Source organism: Oncorhynchus mykiss, chromosome 10 (genome assembly GCF_057628025.1).
Source record: "Oncorhynchus mykiss isolate SJ-2025 chromosome 10, ASM5762802v1, whole genome shotgun sequence".
Taxonomy (NCBI): Eukaryota; Metazoa; Chordata; class Actinopteri; order Salmoniformes; family Salmonidae; genus Oncorhynchus; species Oncorhynchus mykiss.
The window spans coordinates 43,895,857-43,922,828 of record NC_143031.1 but is presented as its reverse complement, the minus strand read 5'-3'; the positions used below and the strand labels follow the sequence as shown (position 1 = coordinate 43,922,828).

General features: G+C 41.6%; 1 protein-coding gene across 1 annotated transcript in view; it reads right to left on the bottom strand.

Annotated features, from left to right (window-relative positions):
- Nucleotides 1–4: 4 nt before the first annotated feature.
- The window catches only part of LOC110533958 (transmembrane protein 164), a 49,122-nt gene continuing 22,154 nt past the window's right edge, over nucleotides 5–26,972 (bottom strand). The window contains exons 3-6 of the mRNA XM_021618555.3: nucleotides 25,710–25,776; nucleotides 11,904–11,982; nucleotides 7,874–7,974; nucleotides 5–3,241 (exon numbers count right to left, since the gene is read on the bottom strand). Coding sequence (XP_021474230.1) covers nucleotides 3,038–3,241; nucleotides 7,874–7,974; nucleotides 11,904–11,982; nucleotides 25,710–25,776 — 451 coding nt within the window. The 3' untranslated portion in view covers nucleotides 5–3,037. The remainder of the gene's footprint in view (nucleotides 3,242–7,873; nucleotides 7,975–11,903; nucleotides 11,983–25,709; nucleotides 25,777–26,972) is intronic.

Genomic DNA, 26,972 nt, shown 5'->3' with positions numbered 1-26,972 from the left:
CATGTTTTGTGTCATGGGTGTTTTATTACAATCCAACATGGAGTTGGAGCTTGATTGAATGTTTTACAATACACAAGGTTATATTTACAGCTTGGATAATATTGTTGGTGGTACACATTGGTAGAGGTGTTCCCCCTTACTCTTTTGAGCACTATATAAATCCAATGAATTATTTATTAGTTCCTGAGCTATTCACTGAGAAGACCATTTAAGGGCAGAAATCACATTTATTGTCAATACAGCACATTGCACATCCACCTAGAAAAGTGTACAAAAGTATACCATATCCCTTGTTTTTCTAATGTGTAAGGGAACACAACAATCCCTCATTACAAAATGGGATCAATCGAAGTGATGGAGAATAGCAAACAGATACTTCCCTTAAAACAGGGGTTCCCAATGACTGTCCCGAAGTAGAGCTATGCAGGTAATCAGTAAACAGATACTTTGTTTAATGTATGTGATCGGTTATATAGAATATGTCTATATTGGGGTAGATATATGGACTGAAATTGGGCTGCCCCTTAAAAATAACCAACACTCAGAATGTAGATTGAAGTGTAATGTATAGAACAGGCATTTGATTGAGAACTGACGTTACACATACATTTCATCCGCAACCTTGATAGCAAACCACTGAATATGCCCTGTGATCAAAAGGCTCTTCAATCTGTATCACTGAAGTCAACATATGAAGCGTTTACCGCTAACTCAGGAACGATGCCTTTACATTTCAATCACGCTGTAATGCCGAACTTCCGCAATACGGATGTAATAGAGCCCTAAATCCCTATAATGAAACATCTCTGAAGGCCATCTATACCTTTCAGATCCCCTCAACAGGCGCAGGACATCGCTCCTCTCACCCTTTTGACAACTGTGCTGTATCCAAAACCTACAGTGCATTCAGAAAGTATCCAGACCCCTTGGATTTTTCCACGTTACATTACAGCCTTATTTTAAAATGGATTAAATAAAAAACAAATCCTCAGCAATCTATACAAAATACACCATAATGACAAAGCAAAAATGTTTGCACATTTAAAAAAACAAAACAGAAATAACTTATTTACATAAGTATTCAGACCCTTTGCTATGAAACTCTAAATTGAGCTCAGGTGCATCCTGTTTCCATTGATCATCCTTGAGATGTTTCTACAACTTGGAGTTGTACCACCTGTGATAAATCCAATTGATTGGACATGATTTGGAAAGGCACACACTTGTCTATATAAAAAGGTCCCACATTAACTGCATGTCAGAGCAAAAACCAAGCCGTGAGGTTGAAAGAATTGTTCGTAGAGCTCAGAGACAGGATTGTGTCGAAGCACAGATCTGGCGAAGGGTACCAAAACATTTCTGCAGCATTTAAGGTCCCCAAGAACACAGTGGCCTGCATCATTCTTAAATGGAAGAGATTTGGAACCACCAAGACCCTTCCTAGAGCTGGCTACCCAACTAAGCTGAGCAATCAGGGGAGAAGGGCCTTGGTCAAGGAGGTGACCAAGAACCCAATGGTTACCCTGACAGAGCTCCAGAGTTCATCTGTGGAGATGGGAGAACCATCTCAGGCTTTCCACCAAATCAGGCTTTCATGGTAGAGTGGCCAGGTGGAAGCCACTCCTTAGTAAAAGGCACATGACAGCCCCCTTGGAGTTTGCAAAAAGACACCTAAAGGACACTCAGACCAAGATAATCTGTACGATGACAACCTGCTCCAGAGCGCTCAGGACCTTGGAAGGTGAACTTTCGCCCCAGTCTAACAGGACAACAACCTTAAGCACACCGCCAAGACAACACAGGAGTAGCTTCGGGGCAAGTCTCAGAATGTCCTTGAGTGGCCCAGCCAGAGCACAGATATTTACCCGATCAAACAACTGCAGAGAAGAATGGGGAAAAACTCCCCAAATACGGGTGTGCCTAGCTTGTGGCAATATACCCATTAAGGCTTGAGGCTGTAATTGCTGCCAAAGGTGCTTCAACAAAGTACTGAGTAAAGGGTTTGAATGTAAGGGCTCTGAATACTTTCAGAAGGCACTGTAGGTATTTGTTTAGTTCATAACTTTGCAAGAATTTCTAAAAACTTGTTTTTGCTTGGTCATCGTGGGGTATTGTGTGTAGATGTATTAAATGTTTTTTTTCATCAAGTTTAGAATAAGGCTGTAAGCTAACAACATTTGGAAAAAGTCAAGGGGTCTGAATACTTTAAAAAGGCACTGTACATCAAGATACCTTCCTGTAATTTCCCCTCGTCCATAATGATCCAACAGGACAAACACTTGTCTGTAAAAAGGCCCCTTACTCAACTGCAGAGGTGAAAGAGAATGTAAAATCAGTGATGGAGAGATGGGACAAAGATGCAGGAGCCCTCTCATTTATACCACTTGATCCAGCAAAGACATGAGGAACAGGTTTGTCCTTGTCAGCAGAGGCTGTGACCACAGATATGACAGACAAATGCGTCACAACCGTTACTCTTCTAACAAACAAAATATCACAAAGTGATGGCTTTTACAATGGATTAAACATGTCAAAGATAACGTTATCTTAAATACAAACACAAAAGGGCAACTTTACCCATACCTGGGCCAACTGTCATGGCAAGCACAAATTAAGAGTTTAAAGTGTACAGTAACAATGACAATTCAGTGATATGTGGGCTAGCCCCATTTTTCTGAACAGAACTACAAAAGGCAACTTTAGAAATAAAAAAAAGAGTAACTTTTAAAAACATGAGTAACTCAGGTTCAGGAAATCTGACCAAGACAAAATAAAAGGCTAATTTCCCCTGGCCAGCCACACACCAATTACTACCAACTCCAGTCTTCCTATCATGTGTGCATGCAAACAATGCAAGCCATCCCTAACACAAAAATAACACCTTTGTTTAATTTCACCCTGAAATGCCTAATTCTTTATAGTAAAAAGGTAAGTTGTACAAGATGCATTAAAAAATATGTTGATAGAAAATCCCAACGTAAGAACAGGCATTGGATTTAAAAAGGCTACGTCCGTGTGAGTCTGTTTGTCGGTCTGTTCAGTCGACCTTGCTGCGCAGTCTTGCGGTGTCCAGCAGGTACCTGCAGGTGGGGCCGGTGTGGTAAGAGAAGAGGGTCAGGGCCTTCCCATGGACCAGGGTCAGCAGGGTCTGGTGACCCGCAGCCCAAACCCGGTACCAAGGCCCATAAAATGGGTCAGACACCGCTGGACACAACATGTTATTCAGGTTGACCTCGGTCATCTGGGAAGAGGGAGAGAAAAAGAGAAGTGAGAGACTAGCTAGCAGAAACACAGAGGCCTTGCTTGGTGTTCGTTTCATTTGTAACTTCAGTCAGGCTATAAGAGAGAAGAGCAGTCAGCTGTGTCACGCAGCTCATTAGACATGCTAGTGTGTCATGTACAGTGCCTTCAGAAATATTTACACCCCTTGACTTACTCCACTTTGTTGTGTGACAGACGGAATTCAAAATAGATTAAATAGATTTAACCCATCTACACACAATACCCCATAATGACAAAAATGTTTTAGAAAAGTACACAAGTATTCACACCCCTAAGTCAATACATGTTAGAATCACCTTTGACAGCAATTACAGCTGTGAGTCTTCTGGGTAAGTCTAAGAGCTTTGCACACCTGGATTGTACAATATTTGCACATTCCTTTTAAAATTCTTCAAGCTCTTTGAAGTTAGTTGTTGATCATTGCTCGGCAGCTATTTTCAAGCCTTGCCATAGATTTTCAAGACGATTTAAACCAAAACTAACTAGGGCACTCAGAAACATTCAATGCCATCTTGGTAGGTAACTCCAGTATATTTGGCCTTGTGTTTTAGGTTATTGTCTTGCTGAAAGCTGAATTTGTCTCCCAGGGTCTGTTTGAAAGCAGACTGAACAAGGTTTTCCTCTAGGATTGTGTGCTTAGCTCTATTTCGTTTATTTTTATTATAAACTCCCTAGTTCTTGCCGATGACATGCATACCCATAACATGATGCAGCCACCACCATGCCTGAAAATATGAAGAGTGGTACTTCGGGACGTGTCTCCTATCACAGCCATTAAACTGTAACTGTTTTAAAGTCACCGTTGGCCTCATGTTGAAATCCCTGAGTAGTTTCCTTCCTCTCTGGCAACTGAGTTAGGAAGGACACCTGTATCTTTATAGTGACTGGGTGTATTGATACACCATCAATGTCTGTTTTGTTTTTGTACCCATCTATCAATAGGTGCCCTTCTTTGCGGTTGAATCTGTGCTTGAAATGCACTGCTCAACTGAAGGACCTTACAGATAATTGTATGTGTGGGGTAAAGAGATGAGGTAGTCATTCAAAAATTATGTTAAACACTATTATTACACATCCATGCAACTTATGTGACTTGTTAAGCACATTTCTACTCCTGAACTTATTTAGACTTGCCATAACAACAGGGCTGAATACTTATTGACTCAAGACATTTCAGCGTTTCATTCTTTATTAATTTGTAAAAATGTCTAAACATAATTTCACTTTGACATTACGGGGTATTGTGTTTAGGCCAGTGACACAAAAATCTCAATTGAATCCATTTTAAATTCAGGCTGTGTAACATTTTTGGGAGGAAAAAGTCTGTAAATACTTTCTGAAGGCACTATCTTTACTCAAACTCTCTATCCAGATCCTGTATCCATCCAGCATCATGTTTATGTTGAATCCTATTAAAATAACTCATGCACATTCTGTTTTTATCTTACTTCACTTCCTGTGTCCTGTATCAATTCGGGATGCACAATTTGGTCGATTCTGCTGCCGACTAACCGACCCTAGTTAACTTGCCAACAAACGGTATAAAAATGTCCAAAGAGTAAAATGACGTGACCAACAAAAAAAAGACTATGGATGTATACAAGGAATATACATTTTCCCATTAAGAGCTTTAAGCTTTGTTTTGCCTTCAATAGACTGAACTGCTGTTTGTGGATCTTGCATGTTAATGGCCTGTTATTGAACATGCAACGGCTGTAAACGAAGCAGCTAATAAAACGTAATTTTCAAACATTTACCAAAATGCAATTTGCGGGAAACACAGTTCTAAACAGCGCATCTAATTATTATTTTTGTTTTTTAATTGAACCTTTATTTAACTAATGCGAGCGGTTCCATCTGGCAGATCGAAAATAAATAACCAGGATTGTGCCTTTCGCTTCTGGACAACCGAAGAAAGTTGATATGAAAACCAATAGAACAGGGAGAGAAAAAAGCTGGTTAGACTACGGCAATGCTCTACTTTCCGGCTACCCGGATAAAGCACGAAATAAACTTCAGTTAGTGCTAAATACGGCTGCTAGAACCAAAAAATTTGATCATATTACTCCAGTGCTAGCCTCCCTACACTGGCTTCCTGTCAAGGCAAGGGCTGATTTCAAGGTTTTACTGCTAACCCACAAAGCATTACATGGGCATGCTCCTACCTCTCTCTCTGATTTGGTCTTGCCGTACATACCTACACGTACGCTACGGTCACAAGACGCAGGCCTCCTAATTGTCCCTAGAATTTCTAAGCAAACAGCTGGAGGCAGGGCTTTCTCCTATAGAGCTCCATTTTTATGGAACGGTCTGCCTACCCATGTAAGAGACGCAAACTCGGTCTCAACCTTTAAATCTTTACTGAAGACTCATCTCTTCAGTGGGTCATATGATTGAGTGTAGTCTGGCCCAGGAGTGGGAAGGTGAACGGAAAGGCTCTGGAGCAACGAACCGCCCTTGCTGTCTCTGCCTGGCCGGTTCCCCTCTTTCCACTGGGATTCTCTGCCTCCAACTCTATTACAGGGGCTGAGTCACTGGCTTACTAGGGCTCTTTCATACCGTCCCTAGGAGGGGTGCGTCACTTGAGTGGGTTGAGTCACTGATGTGATCTTCCTGTCTGGGTTGGCGCCCCCCCCCCCCCCCCGGCGGAGATCTTTGTGGGCTATACTCAGCCTCGTCTCAGGATGGTAAGTTGGTGGTTGAAGACATCCCTCTAGTGGTGTGGGGGCTGTGCTTTGGCAAAGTGGGTGGGTTTATATCCTTCCTGTTTGGCCCTGTCCGGGGGTGTCCTCGGATGGGGCCACAGTGTCTCCTGACCCCTCCTGTCTCAGCCTCCAGTATTTATGCTGCAGTAGTTTATGTGTCGGGGGCTAGGGTCAGTTTGTTATGTCTGGAGTACTTCTCCTGTCCTATCCGGTGTCCTGTGTGAATTTAAATATGCCCTCTAATTCTCTCTTTCTCTCTCTCGGAGGACCTGAGCCCTAGGACCATGCCTCAGGACTACCTGACATGATGACTCCTTGCTGTCCCCAGTCCACCTGGCCGTGCTGCTGCTCCAGTTTCAACTGTTCTGTCTGTGATTATTATTATTTGACCATGCTGATCATTTATGAACATTTGAACATCTTGGCCATGTTCTGTTATAATCTCCACCCGGCACAGCCAGAAGAGGACTGGCCACCCCACATAGCCTGGTTCCTCTCTAGGTTTCTTCCTAGGTTTTGGCCTTTCTAGGGAGTTTTTCCTAGCCACCGTGCTTCTACACCTGCATTGCTTGCTGTTTGGGGTTTTAGGCTGGGTTTCTGTACAGCACTTTGAGATATCAGCTGATATATGAAGGGCTATATAAATACATTTGATTAGATTTGATTTGGTTAAATTGCATAAGGAAGTCTTTATAAAATAATTGCTTCCAAATTTCTATGGTTGGATTTTGGCTACGTTACTTTGAAGCAAGGTAAGACATTCCTCATTTGAAGTAAATTAAAACGTTCAGGTTCCAAACAATTAGACTGCCTGAAGCTCCCAATGTAAAGTGGTGGGTGACGCGCTGATAGCCTGCCTACCGTTGACTATAGCCTACCGTTGACTATAGCCTACCGTTGACTATAGCCTACCGTTGACTATAGCCTACCGTTGACTATAGCCTACCGTTGACTATAGCCTACCGTTGACTATAGCCTACCGTTGACTATAGCCTACCGTTGACTATAGCCTACCGTTGACTATAGCCTACCGTTGACTATAGCCTACCGTTGACTATAGCCTACCGTTGACTATAGCCTACCGTTGACTATAGCCTACCGTTGACTTTAGCCTACCGTTGACTTTAGCCTACCGTTGACTTTAGCCTACCGTTGACTTTAGCCTACCGTTGACTTTAGCCTACCGTTGACTTTAGCCTACCGTTGACTTTAGCCTACCGTTGACTATAGCCTACCGTTGACTATAGCCTACCGTTGACTATAGCCTACCGTTGACTATAGCCTACCGTTGACTATAGCCTACCGTTGACTTTAGCCTACCGTTGACTATAGCCTACCGTTGACTATAGCCTACCGTTGACTATAGCCTACCGTTGACTATAGCCTATGCACTCGAATGGAGAATGGGAGGCGCGCTTTAAATACGAGTTGAGATTGAGAAATAGTAGCTCTTAAAATCGTGACCATCAAAATAGTTAACACGCGATTGCATATAGAATTGTTATGTCTTGTGCAGAAGAGGTCTGTGGTACCTCAGACAAGTGATGGGCCAACCCCAATCCTCAAACTAAAGTCTGTATGCTGTGTGCATGTGATAAAATACATGATGACTAAAGACAATACACACGCGTTAATTTAATTCCACTAAATGATGTACATTTCCCTATAGATGTAAACACGACCAGTCAAATGTACTTTCGGCTGATAAACATTTAATGGTTAACCTCCCTAGCATCAATATATGATCTATGTCTATAGGGTACAAATCTTGTCAACATCCTGTATTTCTGTGTCATGTGCCTCATGTTACTGGGCCTCTCCTTTAAGAGCGAGGGGAGCCGTTTCACCAAGTGTCCAGTAGAGGGCTCCCTCAATTAGTCTCTTACCAGGCCCAGGCCCTGCAGGAACAGGAAGTGATAGAGGAACAAGATGCCAGTGGAGAGGATAGCCCACCACATGTCCCCTAAGGGCTCCGGCTTGTACACACCTGCAGTGGGAGAGAATAGACAATGTATGAACATTATACAAAAAACAGAGCTGAAGATCCTGTTATGGATTGCTTTCAGTTTATTGGCAGGGAGATGAATCACTATTGGTATTCTTACTCCCCCTTCAAAGAATACAGCTGGCAATGGATATTTTTCTTCAAGAGACCATGCTTTCCCACTTTGATCAAAACCAGTGCTGACTAGGGATGGTGGTGTCGAGCTTGTTTGCTGTTTCACAAGCATAATCACATGGAGCCTTTGCATTCACGAGGCCCTTCCTACCCCTAGATCCTCATGTAACCCTCCTCCTCTCTCTGAGCCTGTGGGTGTCTCCAACAGAGGATTGATTGAAAACAGGTCCATGTGTTGAGGCATTTTTCCACCCCTGTGCTCTAGTGGAGACAGAGTCAATTAAGTCCGGGCCAGAGAGAGACAGCCCAGCAGCACAGAGCCAGGAACAGAGTGGAAGGGTGGGGAGGGGAGGGGGAGCTGAGGGAACAAGCCCTCCATTCATTGTTCCCTCGCTTGCTCTCAACCCAAAGCCCAGTGGACTAGATAGCACTCTACCATCACAATGCACAGAGAGCCAGTACAGACACCCAGATACACAGAGATTCCTTATCACCGAGTCATCATGAGCTTGGCTAGGACTCTGAGCTCTCTCTTTGTCTCACTGCCATTTCACATCAGCCATTGGAGCAGAATGCATAGACATGGAGTTCCCCTCCCCGCTTTTGGGACTCGGGGCAGAGTGACTCACAAATTCCACTGTATAATTGACAGAGCAGTATCCTATCAAATACAGATGTTGCCACCAGGCAACATGAAGTCATAATGTACTGTGAACTCCTCTACAGTACAGCTATGGGCTTGGTTGCACTGTAGCTGTGTTTAGCTCACCTCCACCCAGCTCTTTGGAAAGAAACTTTTCATTTATACATCTACAACACATTGAAACTGCTATGACAGCCCACCCCTATTGTTTAGGGATATGAATCCTTCCTTATGTTCAAAGATATGTTACACGTACGGGTATGATACGGACTTGGTTGTTCCAAATCGGTGTGAATTTGTTAGGAGCCAGGGTGTTCGTGATCTTACCGATTTTCTTTCAAGTGGTCACATTTTAAGCAGTTTAGCTTAACTGTATTGGAGAGAAATAGTAAATCACAGATCGAGAGCTCATTCAATTCTCTTCGTTCAAATTGTAGTCCAGACTTTTGTTGTCAGTTGGGGAGCTCATTTGAACAACGCAGGCCACCATAGTGTTTTCTTCTGAATTGTTGTCAGGTAAATGATTACCTCTTATTCGTAACCATATTATATGTTCTGCTTTGGATGTTAAACATCTTTTTTTTTAAATGACAGCAAGCTGGCAGGCATATTCACTGTCATTTCAACCTCTCCTTGTTCCAGTCTAATCTCCACATGTTTTAAGCTTACCACCATCGTTCCTGTTCCCAAGAACTTGAAGGCTTCGTGCCACAATGACTACCGGCCTGTAGTACTCACATTTGTAGTCATGAAGTGCTTTGAGAGGCTGGTTATGGCACACAACTCCATCATCCCAGACACCCTAGACCCACTCCAGGGAGTAGTGCGTACACCCCAGTACATCACTGGGGCCAAGCTTCCTGCCATCCAGGATCTCTATACCAGGCGGTGTCAGAGGAAGGCCCTAAAAATGGTCCAAAAAAAAAGACTCCAGCCTCCCTAGTCATAGACTGTTCTCTCTCCTACCGCACAGCAAGCGTTACCGGAGCGCCAAGTCTAGGTCCAAAAGGCTTCTTAACAGCTTCTATCCCCAAGCCATAAGACTACTAAACAGCTAATCAAATGGCTACCCAGACTATTTGCATTTCCCCCCCCCGTTTCTTTTACACTGCTGCTACTCTGTTTATTATCCATTCATAGTCACTTTACCTACATGCACATTTTACCTCAATTACCTCGACTAACCGGTGCCCCCGCGCAATGACTCTGTACTGGTACCCCCTGTATATAGCCTCCACAATGACTCTGTACTGGTACCCCCTGTATATAGCCTCCACAATGACTCTGTACCGGTACCCCCTGTATATAGCCTCCACATTGACTCTGTACTGGTACCCCCTGTATATAGCCTCCACATTGACTCTGTACTGGTACACCCTGTATATAGCCTCCACATTGACTCTGTACTGGTACCCCCTGTATATAGCCTCCACATTGACTCTGTACTGGTACCCCCTGTATATAGCCTCCACATTGACTCTGTACTGGTACCCCCTGTATATAGCCTCCACATTGACTCTGTACTGGTACCCCCGTTACTGTTATTTTACTGCTGCCCTTTAATTATTTGTTACTTTTATTTTTTACTTCTCTATTTTTTACTTAACACATTTTTCTTAACTGCATTGTTGGTTAAGGGCTTGTAAGTAAGCATTTCACTGTTGTATTTAGCGCATGTGACAAATACAATTTGATTTGAATTTGCATACCGCCCAAACAGATCCAATTGCACTTCCGGGCCGACCCCAGGTAGTGAAGGTAGGCAACAACACCTCCGCCATGCTGATCCTCAACACCTGGGGCCCCACAGGGGCTCCCCGTTCACAACTCCCCGTTCACCCACAATTGTGTGGCCACACATGACTCCAACATCAAGTTCTGACTACACAAAGGTGGTAGGCCTGATCACCAGCGACGATGATACAGCCTACAGGGAGGTAGGTCAGTGACCTGTCAGTGTGGTGTTGGAACAACAACCTCTCCCTCAGTAAGACCGAGGAGCTGACACACGCACGGTCGTGAAGAAGGCAGGTTGAACAGGTTTGGCATGGGCCCTCAAATCCTCAAAAAGGTTCTACAGCGGTACCATTGAGAGCATCTTGACTGGCTGCATCACTGCTTGGTGTGGCAATATCACCGCCCTCGATCGCATGGTGCCACAGAGGGTGGTGCGGCCAGTCCAGTACGCTCCCTGCCATCCAGGACCTCTATATCAGGCGGTGTGAAAGGAATGTCGGGAAAATCTCCAGCCACTCAAGCCATAGACTGTTCTCTCTGCTTCAGCACAGCAAACGATACCAGTATATCAAATCTGACACTAACAGGCTCCTCAACAGTTTCTATCCCCAAGCCATAAAACTGAAAAATGGCTAATTAAATAGCTACACAGACTGGAGTTGACCCTTGTATTTAATTTTTACACTGCACATTCACATGGCCCTACACACGTATGCAACTGACACACACACACAGTCACTTCATCATTGGTCACACACACACACACACACACACTCACCATATCTATCTCTATCATTCCAGTATCCCTGCACATCGTACCTATGGTACTGGAACTGACCCTGTATAAAGTATGCTTAATTGGGGCGGCAGGGTAGCCTAGTGGTTAGAGCGTTGTACTAGTAACTGGAAGGTTGCAAGTTCAAATCCCCGAGCTGACAAGGTACAAATCTGTCGTTCTGCCCCTGAACAGGCAGTTAACCCACTGTTCCTAGGCCGTCATTGAAAATAAGAATTTGTTCTTAACTGACTTGCCTGGTAAAATAAAGAAAAAATACTTTCTCGTGTTCTATTTTTATTGGTGTGTTTTTGTTCTACCTTAACTTATTGTTATTGATTACTGCATTGTTGGGTTTATAGGTTGCAAGAAAGGTCTTTCAATGTACTTATGCATGTGACCATTAAACTTGAAACTGGTTGCAAGAATGGCATCTCTACACTAGATGGCAGTCTGTCAGTTTTCCCCAGGTCTCCCCCTCTGTCAGTCCAACAATCTCACAACTGGGAGAAGGGTTTCGATTGCTTGAGTTAAGGTAGCAGTGATGAATAACTCGAGATGGTTTAATTTCTAGTGAAGCACCCATGGAATGTTGACAACAGAGCACAGAATTTCATAAGTGCAAAAGAAGGTGGAACGTACCTCCTTTCCTGAAGAGGTATACCGGCACCAGGTAGAGCATGGAATGCTGAATGTAGTAGACCTCCTTCTCAAACGGAAGCTGAACACAGACAAACAGAACAGATGTGTTCAGCATCTACATCAGCTTCATTTCAGCACATACACACATACAAGAGTGTTTGCCTTACTACACTGAATGTTAAACAATGTCCTGCTCTTGCAATTGACATTGTTTGGCTACGGAAAAGTTTGACAGCACAATTGTAATCAAAACATGGCTGGCGATTAGTCTGAAGTGCCGTTCTGGTTTCAAATCAGGCTAATTTCCGTCAAAGAAAAAAACAAGAGAACCATTCCCATAGGCATCAGACTGTAACAGCTCTGTAAAATGGTCAGCTAGCCTTAATTAACAGTACAAATGTGAGAGTGAGATTGTGGCTGGAGAGGAAAAGTGGTGTGTGTAAAGGAAACCCACAGGGTACACTCTCTAGACCAGCAGTAATAATCCATGCTGCTGCAGGGCTGCATGGTCTTAGAGTTGATCACATAACGAAGCTATTCTTTACACTGAATGCTATCAATTCCTGTCCATATGGTGACTTCTTTAATGCATTTACATCTAGGAGGAAAGAACGATAGAAAACACTATGACCATAGATCAGCGGTATTTAAAGTCGGGGAAATGTTAGATTTTTTTTTGTTGAAACAAATAATTGAAAAGCACAGATTATTGTATGGGACAATATACAAAGGTTTTTGAGAAAGATAAGAAAAAAATAACTGAGTACACGTATTTATTGGTCTCTTTTCATTTTGATAAGAGATTAAAATGTAATGAATTGAAGGTTTTTTGTTGATGTAAAAATCTAAATTTGTCATTAGATTTGGGGTGGGGTCGGGAGAAATTCTTGTGGGGACAAGAAAATGGGGTCCCTGCTAAAAAAAAGTTAGAATACCACTGCCTTAGGTGATCGGTTATGACCTTATACATGACTGTGTCTGTAGCGTAGACACAGAACTCTCCTCCAGCCTGCACAGACAGACGGGTGGGTGTGTGGAGCCTCAGTGTTGGTCAGGGGTTCCTGAGAGTTGCCGGTCACGTGCTTCTGTGGTTACTGGGCCAACACAAACCCTGCCTGCCTGCCAGACCACAATAAAAGGAGGTAGGAATTGGTGCCACAGACCAAGAACAGGTTAAGGGAACTCAAGTGTACTGAACAAGGCCAAAGTCACATTATGAGGCCTTAGTTACGTAAGTAGCCTCGGTCTTTACTGTTCAATTCCCCCTCCTATACATGAATTACAGTTGACAGCGTGGCTGGAATCCTTGACTTGAGACATTCAAAGGGTGCATTTACTTCCTAATAAGACAAATATTCTGAATGAACTAAAACAATTCTAAATGATTATTGCGTATCAGAATGACTAAAAAAAAGTTATATATACCGATTTTAACCATTTATATATATATATAAAAAATAATTATAAAAATAAATAAATAACAAAAAAATCGGTCCAAACTGGACGCCACAGATTTGGGTATTGTGAACTGAACTAGCAGAATGTGTTGTACGGTCTGGTTATTTACCACCATGTTTGGGTACAGATTTGGGTATTGTGAACTGAACTAGCAGAATGTGTTGTACGGTCTGGTTATTTACCACCATGTTTGGGTACAGATTTGGGTATTGTGAACTGAACTAGCAGAATGTGTTGTACGGTCTGGTTATTTACCACCATGTTTGGGTACAGATTTGGGTATTGTGAACTGAACTAGCAGAATGTGTTGTACGGTCTGGTTATTTACCACCATGTTTGGGTACAGATTTGGGTATTGTGAACTGAACTAGCAGAATGTGTTGTACGGTCTGGTTATTTACCACCATGTTTGGGTACAGATTTGGGTATTGTGAACTGAACTAGCAGAATGTGTTGTACGGTCTGGTTATTTACCACCATGTTTGCTTTGTTAACTTAATTAGAAATAAAGTATACAGTGCCTTCAGAAAGTATTCACACCACTTGACTTTTTCCACATTTTGTGTAACAGAATGAATTTAAAACATACTAAATTGAGATTGTCACTGGCCTACACACACACATACATAGAACCCCATAATATCAAAAGTGGAATTATGTTTTTAGAAACTTTTACAAATGCATTAAAAATGAAATGCTTAAATGCCTCGAGTCAGTAAGTATTCAACACTGTCGTTATGGCATGCCTAAATAAATTCAGGAGTACAAATTTACTTAACAAGTCACTTAATAAGTAGTGTGACGACCCTCCCACTGTCTGCCAAATTCTCTCTTTGCTCTTGTTTTCCTTATTAGAAGGTTGGTGGGCGTAGCCGGGAGGGTCATCAGCGAAATGGGACACACCTGGGCTCGGGTGTGTCCTGGGGATAAATACACCTTTCCCTCATTCATTGAGGAGACTCACTGTTGGAATTTGGTTATGGCCTTTTTGTAGTAGCTGTTTTGTGTGTTTGCTTTGGCACCTCTCAACACTCCTCATTATCACATCTAGGCACGCAATCACTGACTACACACCCCATTGTTACTTGTTTATAGTTAAACAAATGTATTTATGAACTAAAGGTATCTCCACGTTTTCTCCTTTTTGTTACAGGCTACAAGCCGGTTTGTGACAGTAGCATGGACTCACTGTGTGCAATAGTATTTAACACATTTTTATTGACTACCTATTCTCTGTACCCCACACATACAGAAAATTGTAAGGTCCCTTAGTCGAGCAGTGAATTTCAACCAAAGACCAGGGAGGTTTTCAATGCCTCGCAAAGAAGGGTACCTATTGGAAGATGGATAAAAAAAAAATTTTAAAAGCAGAAATTGAATATCCCTTTCATCATAGTGAAGTTAAATATTTTTGATTGTGTATCAGTACATCCAGTCACTACAAAGATACAGACGTCTTTCCTAACTCAGTAGCCGGTGAGGAAGGAAAGCGCTCAGGGATTTCACCATGAGGCCAATGGTGACTTTAAAACAGTTACAGTTTAATGGCTAAGACAGGAAGAAACAGGATGGATCAACATTGTAGTTACTCCACAATACTAACCTAAACAACAGAGTAAATAGGAAGCCTGTACAGACTAAAAAAATATTCCTAAACATTCATCCTGTTTGCAATACGGCACTATACGGCTCCTGAGTGGCGCAGTGGTCTAAGGCACTGCATCTCATTGCTAGAGGCGTCACCACAGACTCTGGTTTGATTCCAGGCTGTATCACAACAGGCCGTGATTGGGAGTCCCATAGGGTGGCACACAATTGGCCCAACGTCATTAGGGTTTGGCCGTGGTAGGCCGTCATTGTAAATAAGAATTTGTTCTTAACGGACTTGCCTAGTTACATTTTTTAACATTTAAGTAAAATTGCTAAACATTTGGCAAAGAAATTAACTTTATGTCATGAATACAAAGTGTTATGTTTGGGGCAAATCCAACACATCACTGAGTACCACACTTTTTTTCAAGCATGGTGGAGGCTGCATCATGTTGTTGGTATGCTCATCATCGGCAAGGACTAGGACTAATTTTTTTAATAAAAATAAACGGAATAGAGTTAAGCACATAAAAAAATCCTAGAGGAAAACCTGGTTCAGTCTGCTTTCCAACAGACACTGGGAGACAAATCAACTTTCAGCAGGTCAATAACCTAAAACACAAGCCCAAATATACACTGGAGTTACTTACCAAGACGGCATTGAATGTTCCAGAGTGGCCTAGATACCGTTTTGACTCAAAATCAATGGCAAGACTTGAAAATGGTTTTCTAGCAAAGCTCAACAACCAACTTGACAGAGCTTGAAGAATTTTCAAAAGAATGTGCAAATACAGTGCCTTGCGAAAGTATTCGGCCCCCTTGAACTTTGCAACCTTTTGCCACATTTCAGGCTTCAAACATAAAGATATAAAACTGTATTTTTATGTGAAGAATCAACAACAAGTGGGACACAATCATGAAGTGGAACGACATTTATTGGATATTTCAAACTTTAACAAATCAAAAACTGAAAAATTGGGCGTGCAAAATTATTCAGCCCCTTTACTTTCAGTGCAGCAAACTCTCTCCAGAAGTTCAGTGAGGATCTCTGAATGATCCAATGTTGACCTAAATGACTAATGATGATAAATACAATCCACCTGTGTGTAATCAAGTCTCCGTATAAATGCACCTGCACTGTGATAGTCTCAGAGGTCCGTTAAAAGCGCAGAGAGCGTCATAAAGAACAAGGAACACACCAGGCAGGTCCGAGATACTGTTGTGAAGAAGTTTAAAGCTGGATTTGGATACAAAAAGATTTCCCAAGCTTTAAACATCCCAAGGAGCACTGTGCAAGCGATAATATTGAAATGGACGGAGTATCAGACCATTGCAAATCTACCAAGACCTGGCCGTCCCTCTAAACTTTCAGCTCATACAAGGAGAAGACTGATCAGAGATGCAGCCAAGAGGCCCATCACTCTGGATGAACTGCAGAGATCTGCAGCTGAGGTGGGAGACTCTGTCCATAGGACAACAATCAGTCGTATATTGCACAAATCTGGCCTTTATGGAAGAGTGGCAAGAAGAAAGACATTTCTTAAAGATATCCATAAAAAGTGTTGTTTAAAGTTTGCCACAAGCCACCTGGGAGACACACCAAACATGTGGAAGAAGGTGCTCTGGTCAGATGAAACCAAAATTGAACTTTTTGGCAACAATGCAAAACGTTATGTTTGGCGTAAAAGCAATAGAGCTCATCACCCTGAACACACCATCCCCACTGTCAAACATGGTCGTGGCAGCATCATGGTTTGGGCCTGCTTTTCTCCAGCAGGGACAGGGAAGATGGTTAAAATTGATGGGAAGATGGATGGAGCCAAATACAGGACCATTCTGGAAGACCTGAGACAGGGACGGAGATTTGTCTTCCAACAAGACAATGATCCAAAACATAAAGCAAAATCTACAATGGAATGGTTCAAAAATAAACATATCTAGGAGTTAGAATGGCCAAGTCAAAGTCCAGACCTGAATCCAATCGAGAATCTGTGGAAAGAACTGAAAACTGCTGAACACAAATGCTCTCCATCCGACCTCACTGAGCTCGAGCTGTTTTGCAAGGAGGAATAGGAAAAAATGTCAGTCTCTCGATGTGCAAAACTGATAGACATACCCCAAGCGACTTACAGCTGTAATCGCAGCAAAAGGTGGCGCTACAAAGTATTAACTTAAGGGGGCTGAATAATTTTGCACGCCCAATTTTTCAGTTTTTGATTTGTTAAAAAAGTTTGAAATATCCAATAAATGTCGTTCCACTTCATGATTGTGTCCCACTTGTTGTTGATTCTTCACAAAAAAATACAGTTTTATATCTTTATGTTTGAAGCCTGAAATGTGGCAAAAGGTCGCAAAGTTCAAGGTGGCCGAATACTTTCGCAAGGCACTGTATAGTACAATCCAGGTGTTCAAAGCTCTTTAGAGACTTACCCAGAAAGACTCACAGCTGTAATCAATCAAATGTATTTATAAAGCCCTTCTTACATCGGCTGATATCACAAAGTGCTGTACAGAAACCCAGCCTAAAACCCCAAACAGCAAGCAATGCAGGCGTAGAAGCACAGTGACTAGGAAAAACTCCCTAGAAAGGCTGGAACCTAGGAAGAAACCAAGAGGGGAACAACCATATGAGGGGTGGCCAGTCCTCTTCTGGCTGTGCTGGGTGGAAATTATAACATAACATGGCCAAGATGTTCAAATGTTGATAGATGACAAGCAGGGTCAAATAATAATAATAATAATCACTGCCAAGGTGATTCTAATATGTATTGACTCAGGAGTGTGAACAGTGGTGTAAAGTACTTAAGTAAAAATACTTTAAAGTACTACTTAAGTAGTTTTTTGGGGGGGTATCTGTACTTTACTATTTGACAAATTTTACTCCACTACCTCAAGAACACAGTTTGGAACCACCAAGACTCTTCCTAGAGCTGGCCGCCCAGCCAAACTGAGCAGTCCTAGGAAGAAGAGCCTTGGTCAGGGAAGTGACCAAGAACCCAATGGAACCTGATAGAGCTCCAGAGCTCCTCTGTGGAGATGGGAGAACCTTCCAGATGGACAACCATCTCTGCAGAACACCTCCAAATCAGGCCTTTATGGTAGAGTGGCCAGATGGAAGCCACTCCTCAGTAAAAGGCACATGACAGGCCGCTTGGAGTTTGTCAAAAGGCATCTAAAGGCCACTCAGACCATGAGAAACAAGATTCTCTGGTCTGACGAAACCAAGATTGAACTCTTTGTCCTGAATGCCAAGCGTCAGATCTGCAGGAAACCTGGCACTTGAACACCTCTGGAGAGACCTGAAAATAGCTGTCCAGCGACGCTCCCCATCCAACCTGACAGAGCTTGAGAGCATCTACCGAGAAGAATGGGAGAAACTCCCCAAATACAGATGTGCCCAGTTTGTAGCATCATACCAAAGAAGACACAAGGCTGTAATCACTACCAAAAGGTGCTTCAACAAAGCACTGAGTAAAGGGTTGGAATACTTATGTAAATGTGATATTTCGGTTTTTGCTTTGTCATTATGGGGTATTGCGTGTAGATTGTTTTTTTCTCTCATCAATTTCGTCCATTTTAGAATAAGGCTGTAACGTCACAAAATGTGGCAAAAGTAAAAGGGGTCTGAATACTTTCTGAAGGCATTAGAAATCCTTATGGATACGATGACTGATGACACTAAAACAAACCCCATAAATTATGTGTGAGTGAGACCATGCCCCATATAGTCCATGGGGAGGAGAGAGAGACCGTGGGTGTTTCTCAATATGCATACTACAGTGCTCCACACTCATGCGCCGAGTGCATTCTCCGAGGACGAGAGTGTGGAGAACACATCAAACATTTCATTTGAGAAGCATGCCCACTCCTCCTACTGTATTACCTCATGCTGCACCTCCCATTCACTGAACCTTCTTCCAGCCAGGACAATGGCAATAGAGACGAACAAAGATATAACACAAAGCAAAAGTTTTCATAATTCTCAGCTAGCATTTGCCTTGATGACAGCTTTGCACACTTTTTGCATTCTCTCAACCATCTTCACCTGGAATGCTTTCCAACAGTCTTTGAGTTCCCACATAAGCTGAGCACTTGTTGGCTGCTTTTCCTTCCCTCTGCGGTCCAACTCATCCATCTCAATTGGGTTGAGGTTGGGTGATTGTGGAGGCCAAGTCATCTGATGCAGTACTCTATCACTCTCCTTCTTGGTCAAATAGCCCTTACACAGCCTGGAGGTGTGTTGGGTCATTGTCCTGTTGAAAAACAAATGATAGTGGGACTAAGCACAAACCAGATGGGATGGCGTATCGCTGCAGAATGCTGTGGTAGCCATGCTGGTTAAGTGTGCCTTGAATTCTAAATAAATCACTGACAGTGTCACCAGCAAAGCACCCCACACCACCTCCTCCATGCTTCGCAGTGGGAACCACACATGTGGAGATTGTTCGTTCACCTACACTGAGTCTCACAAAGACACGGCGGTTTTAACGAAAAATCACAAATTTCGATTCATCAGACCAAAGGACATATGTCCACCTGTCTAATGTTCATTGCTTGTGTTCCTTGGCCCAAGCAAGTCTCTTCTTATTGGTGTCCTTTAGTAGTGGTTTCTTTGCAGCAATTCGACCATGAACACCTGATTCAAGCAGTCTCCTCTGAACAGTTGATGTTGAGATGTGTCTGTTACTTGAACTCTGTGAAGCATTCATTTGGACTGCAATCTGAGGTGCAGTTAACTCTAATTAACTTATCCTCAGAGGTAACTCTGGGTCTTCCATTCCGGTGGCGGTCCTCATGAGAGCCAGTTTCATCATGGCTTTTGCGACTGCACTTGAAACTTTCAAAGTTCTTGAAATATTCTGGATTGACTGACCCTGTCTTAAAGTAATGATGGACTGTCATTTCTCTTTACTTATTTGAGCTGCTAAAGGAAAGAAATTCAATAAATTTAATTTAACAAGACAGACCTGTTAATTGAAATGCATTCCAGGTGACTACCTCATTCAGCTGGATGAGGGAATGCCAAGAGTGTGGAAAGCTGTCATCAAGGCAAAGGTTGGCTACTTTGAAGAACCTCAAATATATTGTGATTTTTTTAACACTTTTTTGGTTACTACATGATTCCATGTGTGTTATTTCATAGTGTTGATGTCTTCACTATTATTCTACAAAGTAAAAAATAGTAAAAATAAAGAAAAACCCTGGAATGAGTAGGTATCCAAACTATTGACTGGTACTGTATTTCTCTGCACACTTTCCGTTGAAGCTTGCAGCAATGCATGCTTCAACATATGTACAAACGGAGTACGCATTTGAAAAGAGCCCTCCGTGCTCTGTTTTGTACGGTAGTATGTATTTTGAGAAACACCCAGTGTGTACCTCACTGTGACGACCCTCCCACTCTGTCTGCCGTATTCTGTCCCTTTGCTCATTTTCCTTAATAGGATGTCGGTGGGCGGAGCCGTGTGGGCGGAGCCGGGAGGGTCGTCAGCTAAATGGTCCCGGGATAAATACACCTCTTCCCCATTCATTGGGGGGGGGGACGGACGGACTCTCTCCATGCAGACACTGATAGATTTTGGTTGTGTCATTTTTGTGCCCGTTTTGTTTGTTTGCTTTGGCACCTTTCAACACCCCTCATTATCACATTTATGCACGCAACCACTCACTTACACTACTGATTTAATGACTACACACACACACACCATTGTTAATTGTATTCAGTTTACTTCAGTTAATAAATATATTTTTGTTATTCCTTATCTCCACGTTGTCTCCCTTTTTGTTACGAACTTTGAGCCGGTTCGTGACACTCACCAAAATAGGACAGGAACCAAGCGACTGAGTAATGAATCTGAGACACTTTCATAATCATCTGACCCGATGGTATTCTAAATCAATAGCATCAGGTACAGGTTCACTTCCAATCAAACCTACAGGAACTCATCACAACACCTCTAAAAACAAATGGTAATAATACAGATAAGGCAGAATTCTTAAGACAAATTAATCCTTGCATACTGTGTTGCCAGAGCCTGTTCAGGGGCAGCCAACACCATTGAATTTAGTCTTGTGCAAGAGAAACCAAAGCCCTTTTGAGTCATCAATGGATGAATGTAACAAAATGGGTCTATTAAGGGAACTAAAACAGGCCTAATAAAATTTGGGCTTGGTTTCCATTGATGATATGTGAGTAGTAGCAAGAGACACTATTCCAGAGCAGGGAACAGAGCAACTCTGAAGGGAAAGTGAAATGCAGCAATGAGGACAGAGCGAAGAGGAAGTGGGGGTTGAGGCAGTTTTACAGCTATTCAGTCAGCAGTAGCCAAGTACAGATACTGTAGGGCTCTGCTTTCACTTTGTCGCATTCAATCACAGAGTCCGGAAGGCTCATAAAAACGATCTTCTACGTCACCATGGTTACATTGGGTTGAGACAAGTTGATATTTGCTGAGATGCTTTACAGGGTCTGCAATTGTCAACTAGACAGTTACTTTAGGTTGTCCTCTGGACAAAAGGACAGTATAATTCCTATACCACAAGTCAAGAAGATCCAGCATATTCTTTGTCCTTAAAATGCTTCTTTCAAATAAATATGGCACTTTAACCATAAGCAATGCTAGATGTGTTTTTCAGTGTTTGTATGCATGCACGCACGCACTACAAAAAGAAATGCAACATTTCAAAGATTTTACTGAGTTACAGTTCATAAGGAATTCAGTCAATTTAAATAAATGAATTAGGCCGAAATCTATGAATTTCACGAGTGGGAATACAGATTGGTCACAGATCTCGTCATGGTGTCTCTGTGCATTCAAATTGCAATCGATAGAATGAAAGTGTTCGTTGTCAGTAGCTTATGCCTGCCCATACCATAACCCCACCGCAGTCGTGTAAAGTACTTAAGTAAAAATACTTGAAAGTAGTAAACTAGTGAGGGCCCAAAAATGTGACACTTTTTTTTGCACTGAAACATGCAAAAAAAAAATCCCTGCTAGGAGGGGAAGTTCAGGTTTTAACTAATTAAACAAAAGAATATGATCAGTCTCTGTGTGTAAAATAAGTGATTAATGTGAACCTAACTCACAGCTAAAAAAAATTTTTTTAATAGAAAGCAATCAAATGCTACACTAATATTGCAGTTAGCCATGACAGCCTTTATAATAGAACGCTTGTGACCACACACACATCTAAATATTGCACTTGGGAAAAAAAAAATTTAAAGTAGAAATAGAATGAAACAAACAGGCATTCTATTTTTGCTCTATTATAGTTGCCACTATAGTAGACATCGATCAAGTGCACAAGGCTACATGTGCGCAAAAATAAAAGTCAAAGATTTACAAAATTATAATCCCCCCCTCACTCACACGTGTTACGGTCAAATTCAACACAACAAAAACTATGTCTTTGGGCTACACTGTACATTATACACTTTCTGCCTGTGGACATCTGTTCTACTGTACAATGTGCCAGCAGAGCATGATACCCTTTTCTGGCATAATTGATCTCTTTCAGGCACCTTGCATACCCCTGTTATCCACTGTATTGAAGAAGAGGGAAAGAGGGAAGTGTGTGGTGTTCCTTTCAACTCTATAGTGGCATCCAGCTTAAGCCAGGCCCAGCTCCAGCTACACTTCATTCCTAAATCCATTTGTTTAACAAGCAACGCCTCAATTTCACCTAATTCTCTCATTCCGAAAATGAACCACATACTGTAGAGGGAAAACATTAGTTCACAGATAGTAGTTAGTTCGTTAGCTAGTGGTTAGAGAGTTGGACTAGTAACCAGAAGGTTGCAAGTTAAAATCCCCGAGCTGACAAGGTACAAGTCTGTCGTTCTGCCCCCGAACACCCACTGTTGCTAGGCCGTCATTGAAAATAAGAATTTGTTCTTAACTGACTAACTTGCCTAGCTAAATAAAGGTTAAAACAAATAAAATAAAAAATAATTGGTTAGGTTACTAAATGTTAACTCATCTGATGTAACATTAGCTAGCTAACTTTAGCTGTCTGACTTTATTAGCCAACTAATTTTCACACCATAAACTCAATTATTTGATCAGTTAAGTTGGCTAATGTTGCTCAAAATTTCTCTGGCTAGCTAACGGATAATTCGAACCAGCTAGCAAGATACTGAATAATGCTAACAATACTTGTTCCACCACACTTTCTCCCTCACCTCAAACTTTCCAAATGCCAGTTGTTTTTTCGGTTACAGCTCATGAAGTACGCTTCATCACCTTCTCACCCCCGTCTACGTGGTCAGGCTTCTCACCAACCTCTTCATTATCGTTCAGGTGTATTCTGTTTGTAAGTTAATTGGCAAACTGCCTTTCCACTCTCCACTGTCTTTCCAGAGCACGCGCTGATGCTGTAACTAGCAAATTGGTTATCTTTTCAGTCATGTGCTGCATTCTGTTGTAGATTGTACATACTAGATGTCGACCGATTAATCGGAATGGCCGATTAATTAGGGCAGATTTCAAGTTTTCATAACCGATTTGGCCGTTGTTTTTTTTACACCTTTATTTAATCTTTATTTAACTAGGCAAGTCAGTTAAGAACACATTGTTATTTTCAATGACTGCCTAGGAACGGTGGGTTAACTGCCTCGTTCAGGGGCAGAACGACAGATTTGTACCTTGTCAGCTCGGGGGATTCAATCTTGCAACGTTACAGTTAACTAGTCCAACGCTCTAACCACCTGCCTCTCATTGCACTCCACGAGGAGACTGCCTGTTACGCGAATGCAGTAAGCCAAGGTAAGTTGCTAGCTAGCATTATACTTATCTTATAAAAACAATAAATCATAAATCACTAGTTAACTACACATGGTTGATATTACTAGTTTATCTAGCGTTGCATATAATTGATGCGGTGCGTATCGTTGCTCCAATGTATACCTAACCATAAACATCCATGCCTTTCTTAAAATCAATACACAGAAGTATATATTTCTAAACCTGCATATTTAGCTAAAAGAAATCCAGGTTAGCAGGCAATATTAACCAGGTGAAATTGTGTCACTTCTCTTGCATTCATTGCACGCAGAGTCAGTGTATATGCAGTATATGTCAGTGTATATGGTCATTATGACATAACATTGAAGGTTGTGCAATGTAACAGGAATATTTAGACCTATGGATGCCACCCGTTAGATAAAATACGGAACTGTTCCGTATTTCACTGAAAGAATAAACGTCTTGTTTTCAAGATGATGGTTTCCGACCATATTAAATGACCTAAGGCTTATATTTCTGTGTTATCATGTTATAACTAAGTCTATGATTTGATAGAGTAGTCTGACTGAGCGATGGTAGGCAGCAGCAGGCTCGTAATCATTCATTCAAACAGCACTTTCGAGCGTTTGCCAGCAGCTGTTTATGACTTCAAGCCTATCAACTCCGGAGATCAGGCTGGTGTAACCGATGTGAAATGGCTAGCTAGTCAGCGGGGTGCGCGCTAATAGCGTTTCAAATGTCACTCGCTCTGAGACTTGGAGTGGTTGTTCCCCTTGCTCTGCACGGATAACGCTGCTTCGAGGGTGGCTGTCGTTGTGTTCCTGGTTCGAGCCTAGGTAGGAGCGAGGAGAGGGACGGAAGCTATACTGTCACACTGGCAATACTAAAGTGCCTATAAGAACATCCAATAGTCAAAGGTTAATGAAATACAAATGGTATTGAGAGAAATAGTCCTATAATAACTACAACCTAAAACTTCTTACCTGGGAATATTGAAGACTCATGTTAAAAGGAACCACCAGCTTTCATATGTTCTCATGTTCTGAGCAAGGAACTGAAATGTTAGCTTTCTTACATGACACATATTGCACTTTTACTTTCTTTTCCAACACTGTTTTTGCATTATTTAAACCAAATTGAACATGTTTCATTATTTATTTGAGGCTAAATTGATTTTATTGGTGTATTATATTAAGTTAAAATAAGTGGTCATTCAGTATTGTTGTAATTGTCATTATTACAAATAAAATCGGTATCGGCCTTTTTTGGTCCTCCAATAATCGGTATCGGCGTTGAAAAATCATAGTCAGTCGACCTCCATTCTGTTGTTGTGTGAACGACTGGGTTTGAGCCTTGGATACAGACCGTATTGCTCCAAATGCATATCACTTGTTCGCATACAGCCAGTAGTCATCCATCAGAGCGGCCCCTGGCTATCCGTAATTATTATTTTTTTTTTAAAGGTGCCGTTTGGTTTGCTGAATATAAGGAACTTGAAATTATTTTTAAATTTATCTTTTTGATACTTAAGTATATTTTAGCAATTACATTTACTTTTGATACCTAAGTATATTTAAAACCAAATACCTTTACTCAAGTAGTATTTTACTGGATGACTATCACTTTTACTTGAGTCATTTTCTATTAAAAGGTAACTTTACTTTTACTCAAGTATGACAAATTGGGTACTTTTTCCACCACTGCCCCAGCGGCACAATGTCTCTCTGACACCAGCAAACCACTCGCCCATACACGTGGGTCTGTGGTTGTGAGGCCGGTTGGACGTACTGCCAAATTCTTTACACCGAAGTTGGAGGCAGTTTATGGTAGAAAAATGAACATTCAATTAACTTCTAACAGCTTTGGTGGACATTCCTGCAGTTTTATATTTTTGTTCAGTGTGATATGCATCATGAAATCTTTGAAACTATGAAGGAGTGAAAGTCTAACTGTGAGTGACTGCAAAGAACGCTATTACAGTGAATTTAACTGATGCTAGATGATGGTTACTTACCAGTCTAGTGTTGACCACAGGGAAGACAAGGGCCAGTAAAGCACCGTTCAGCATATGGACCTGAAGCCTGTTGACAGAAAGAGCACACATCAGAAAATGTTTTGCATGTCAGCAAATGTCTAAGATGCATGACGTTCAAAATACAGAAATACAGCATGACGTTCAAAATACAGAAATACAGCATGACGTTCAAAATACAGAAATACAGCATGACGTTCAAAATACAGAAATACAGCATGACGTTCAAAATACAGAAATACAGCATGACGTTCAAAATACAGAAATACAGCATGACGTTCAAAATACAGAAATACAGCATGACGTTCAAAATACGGAAATACAGCATGACGTTCAAAATACAGAAATACAGCATGACGTTCAAAATACAGAAATACAGCATGACGTTCAAAATACAGAAATACAGCATGACGTTCAAAATACAGAAATACAGCATGACGTTCAAAATACAGAAATACAGCATGACGTTCAAAATACAGAAATACAGCATGACGTTCAAAATGCAGAAATACAGCATGACGTTCAAAATACAGAAATACAGCATGACGTTCAAAATACAGAAATACAGCATGACGTTCAAAATACGGAAATACAGCTGGCCTGATGCAAAAAACAGCATCATATGATGCTAAATGCATTATACTGGCTGTATTTCTGTATTTTTAAAGTTAGTTATTTAGAGAACGTAATTGCTGACATCAAAACATTTTGGGACTAAATCAACAATGGACTAAAGAAACAAATACCAAAAGACGGTTTGAAAAACTCCACCCAAAAACGACGTTTGCTTAAGTTGGGTGAAGACTGGTTCATATGGCTTGCAGCCATACCATATGATACCATCTGCACTTGTCAGCGTCACTGTGCTAAGCTATAGAAACATGCGCTACACCGGTTTAACACCGGACTGGCGGTTTAATGCAATGAACTTGCATTTGATTGCTGACCATCTTCAGCACGACATATGTGACATGCCATATTCCTGAAGCTTGTGAGTTACATCACATTCCCTTTCCTCATGGAACTGTAATTAGCCTACATAAAAAAATCTAATTGTATTTATTTATTTTTCTTCACCTTTATTTAACCAGGTAGGCCAGTTGAGAACAAGTTCTCATTTACAACTGCGATTTGTCACATTCGCAGAATACCACAGGTTTAGACCTTACCGTGAAATGCTTACTTACAAGCCCCTAACCAACAACGCAATTTTAAGAAAGCAGAGTTAAGAAAATATTAACTAAA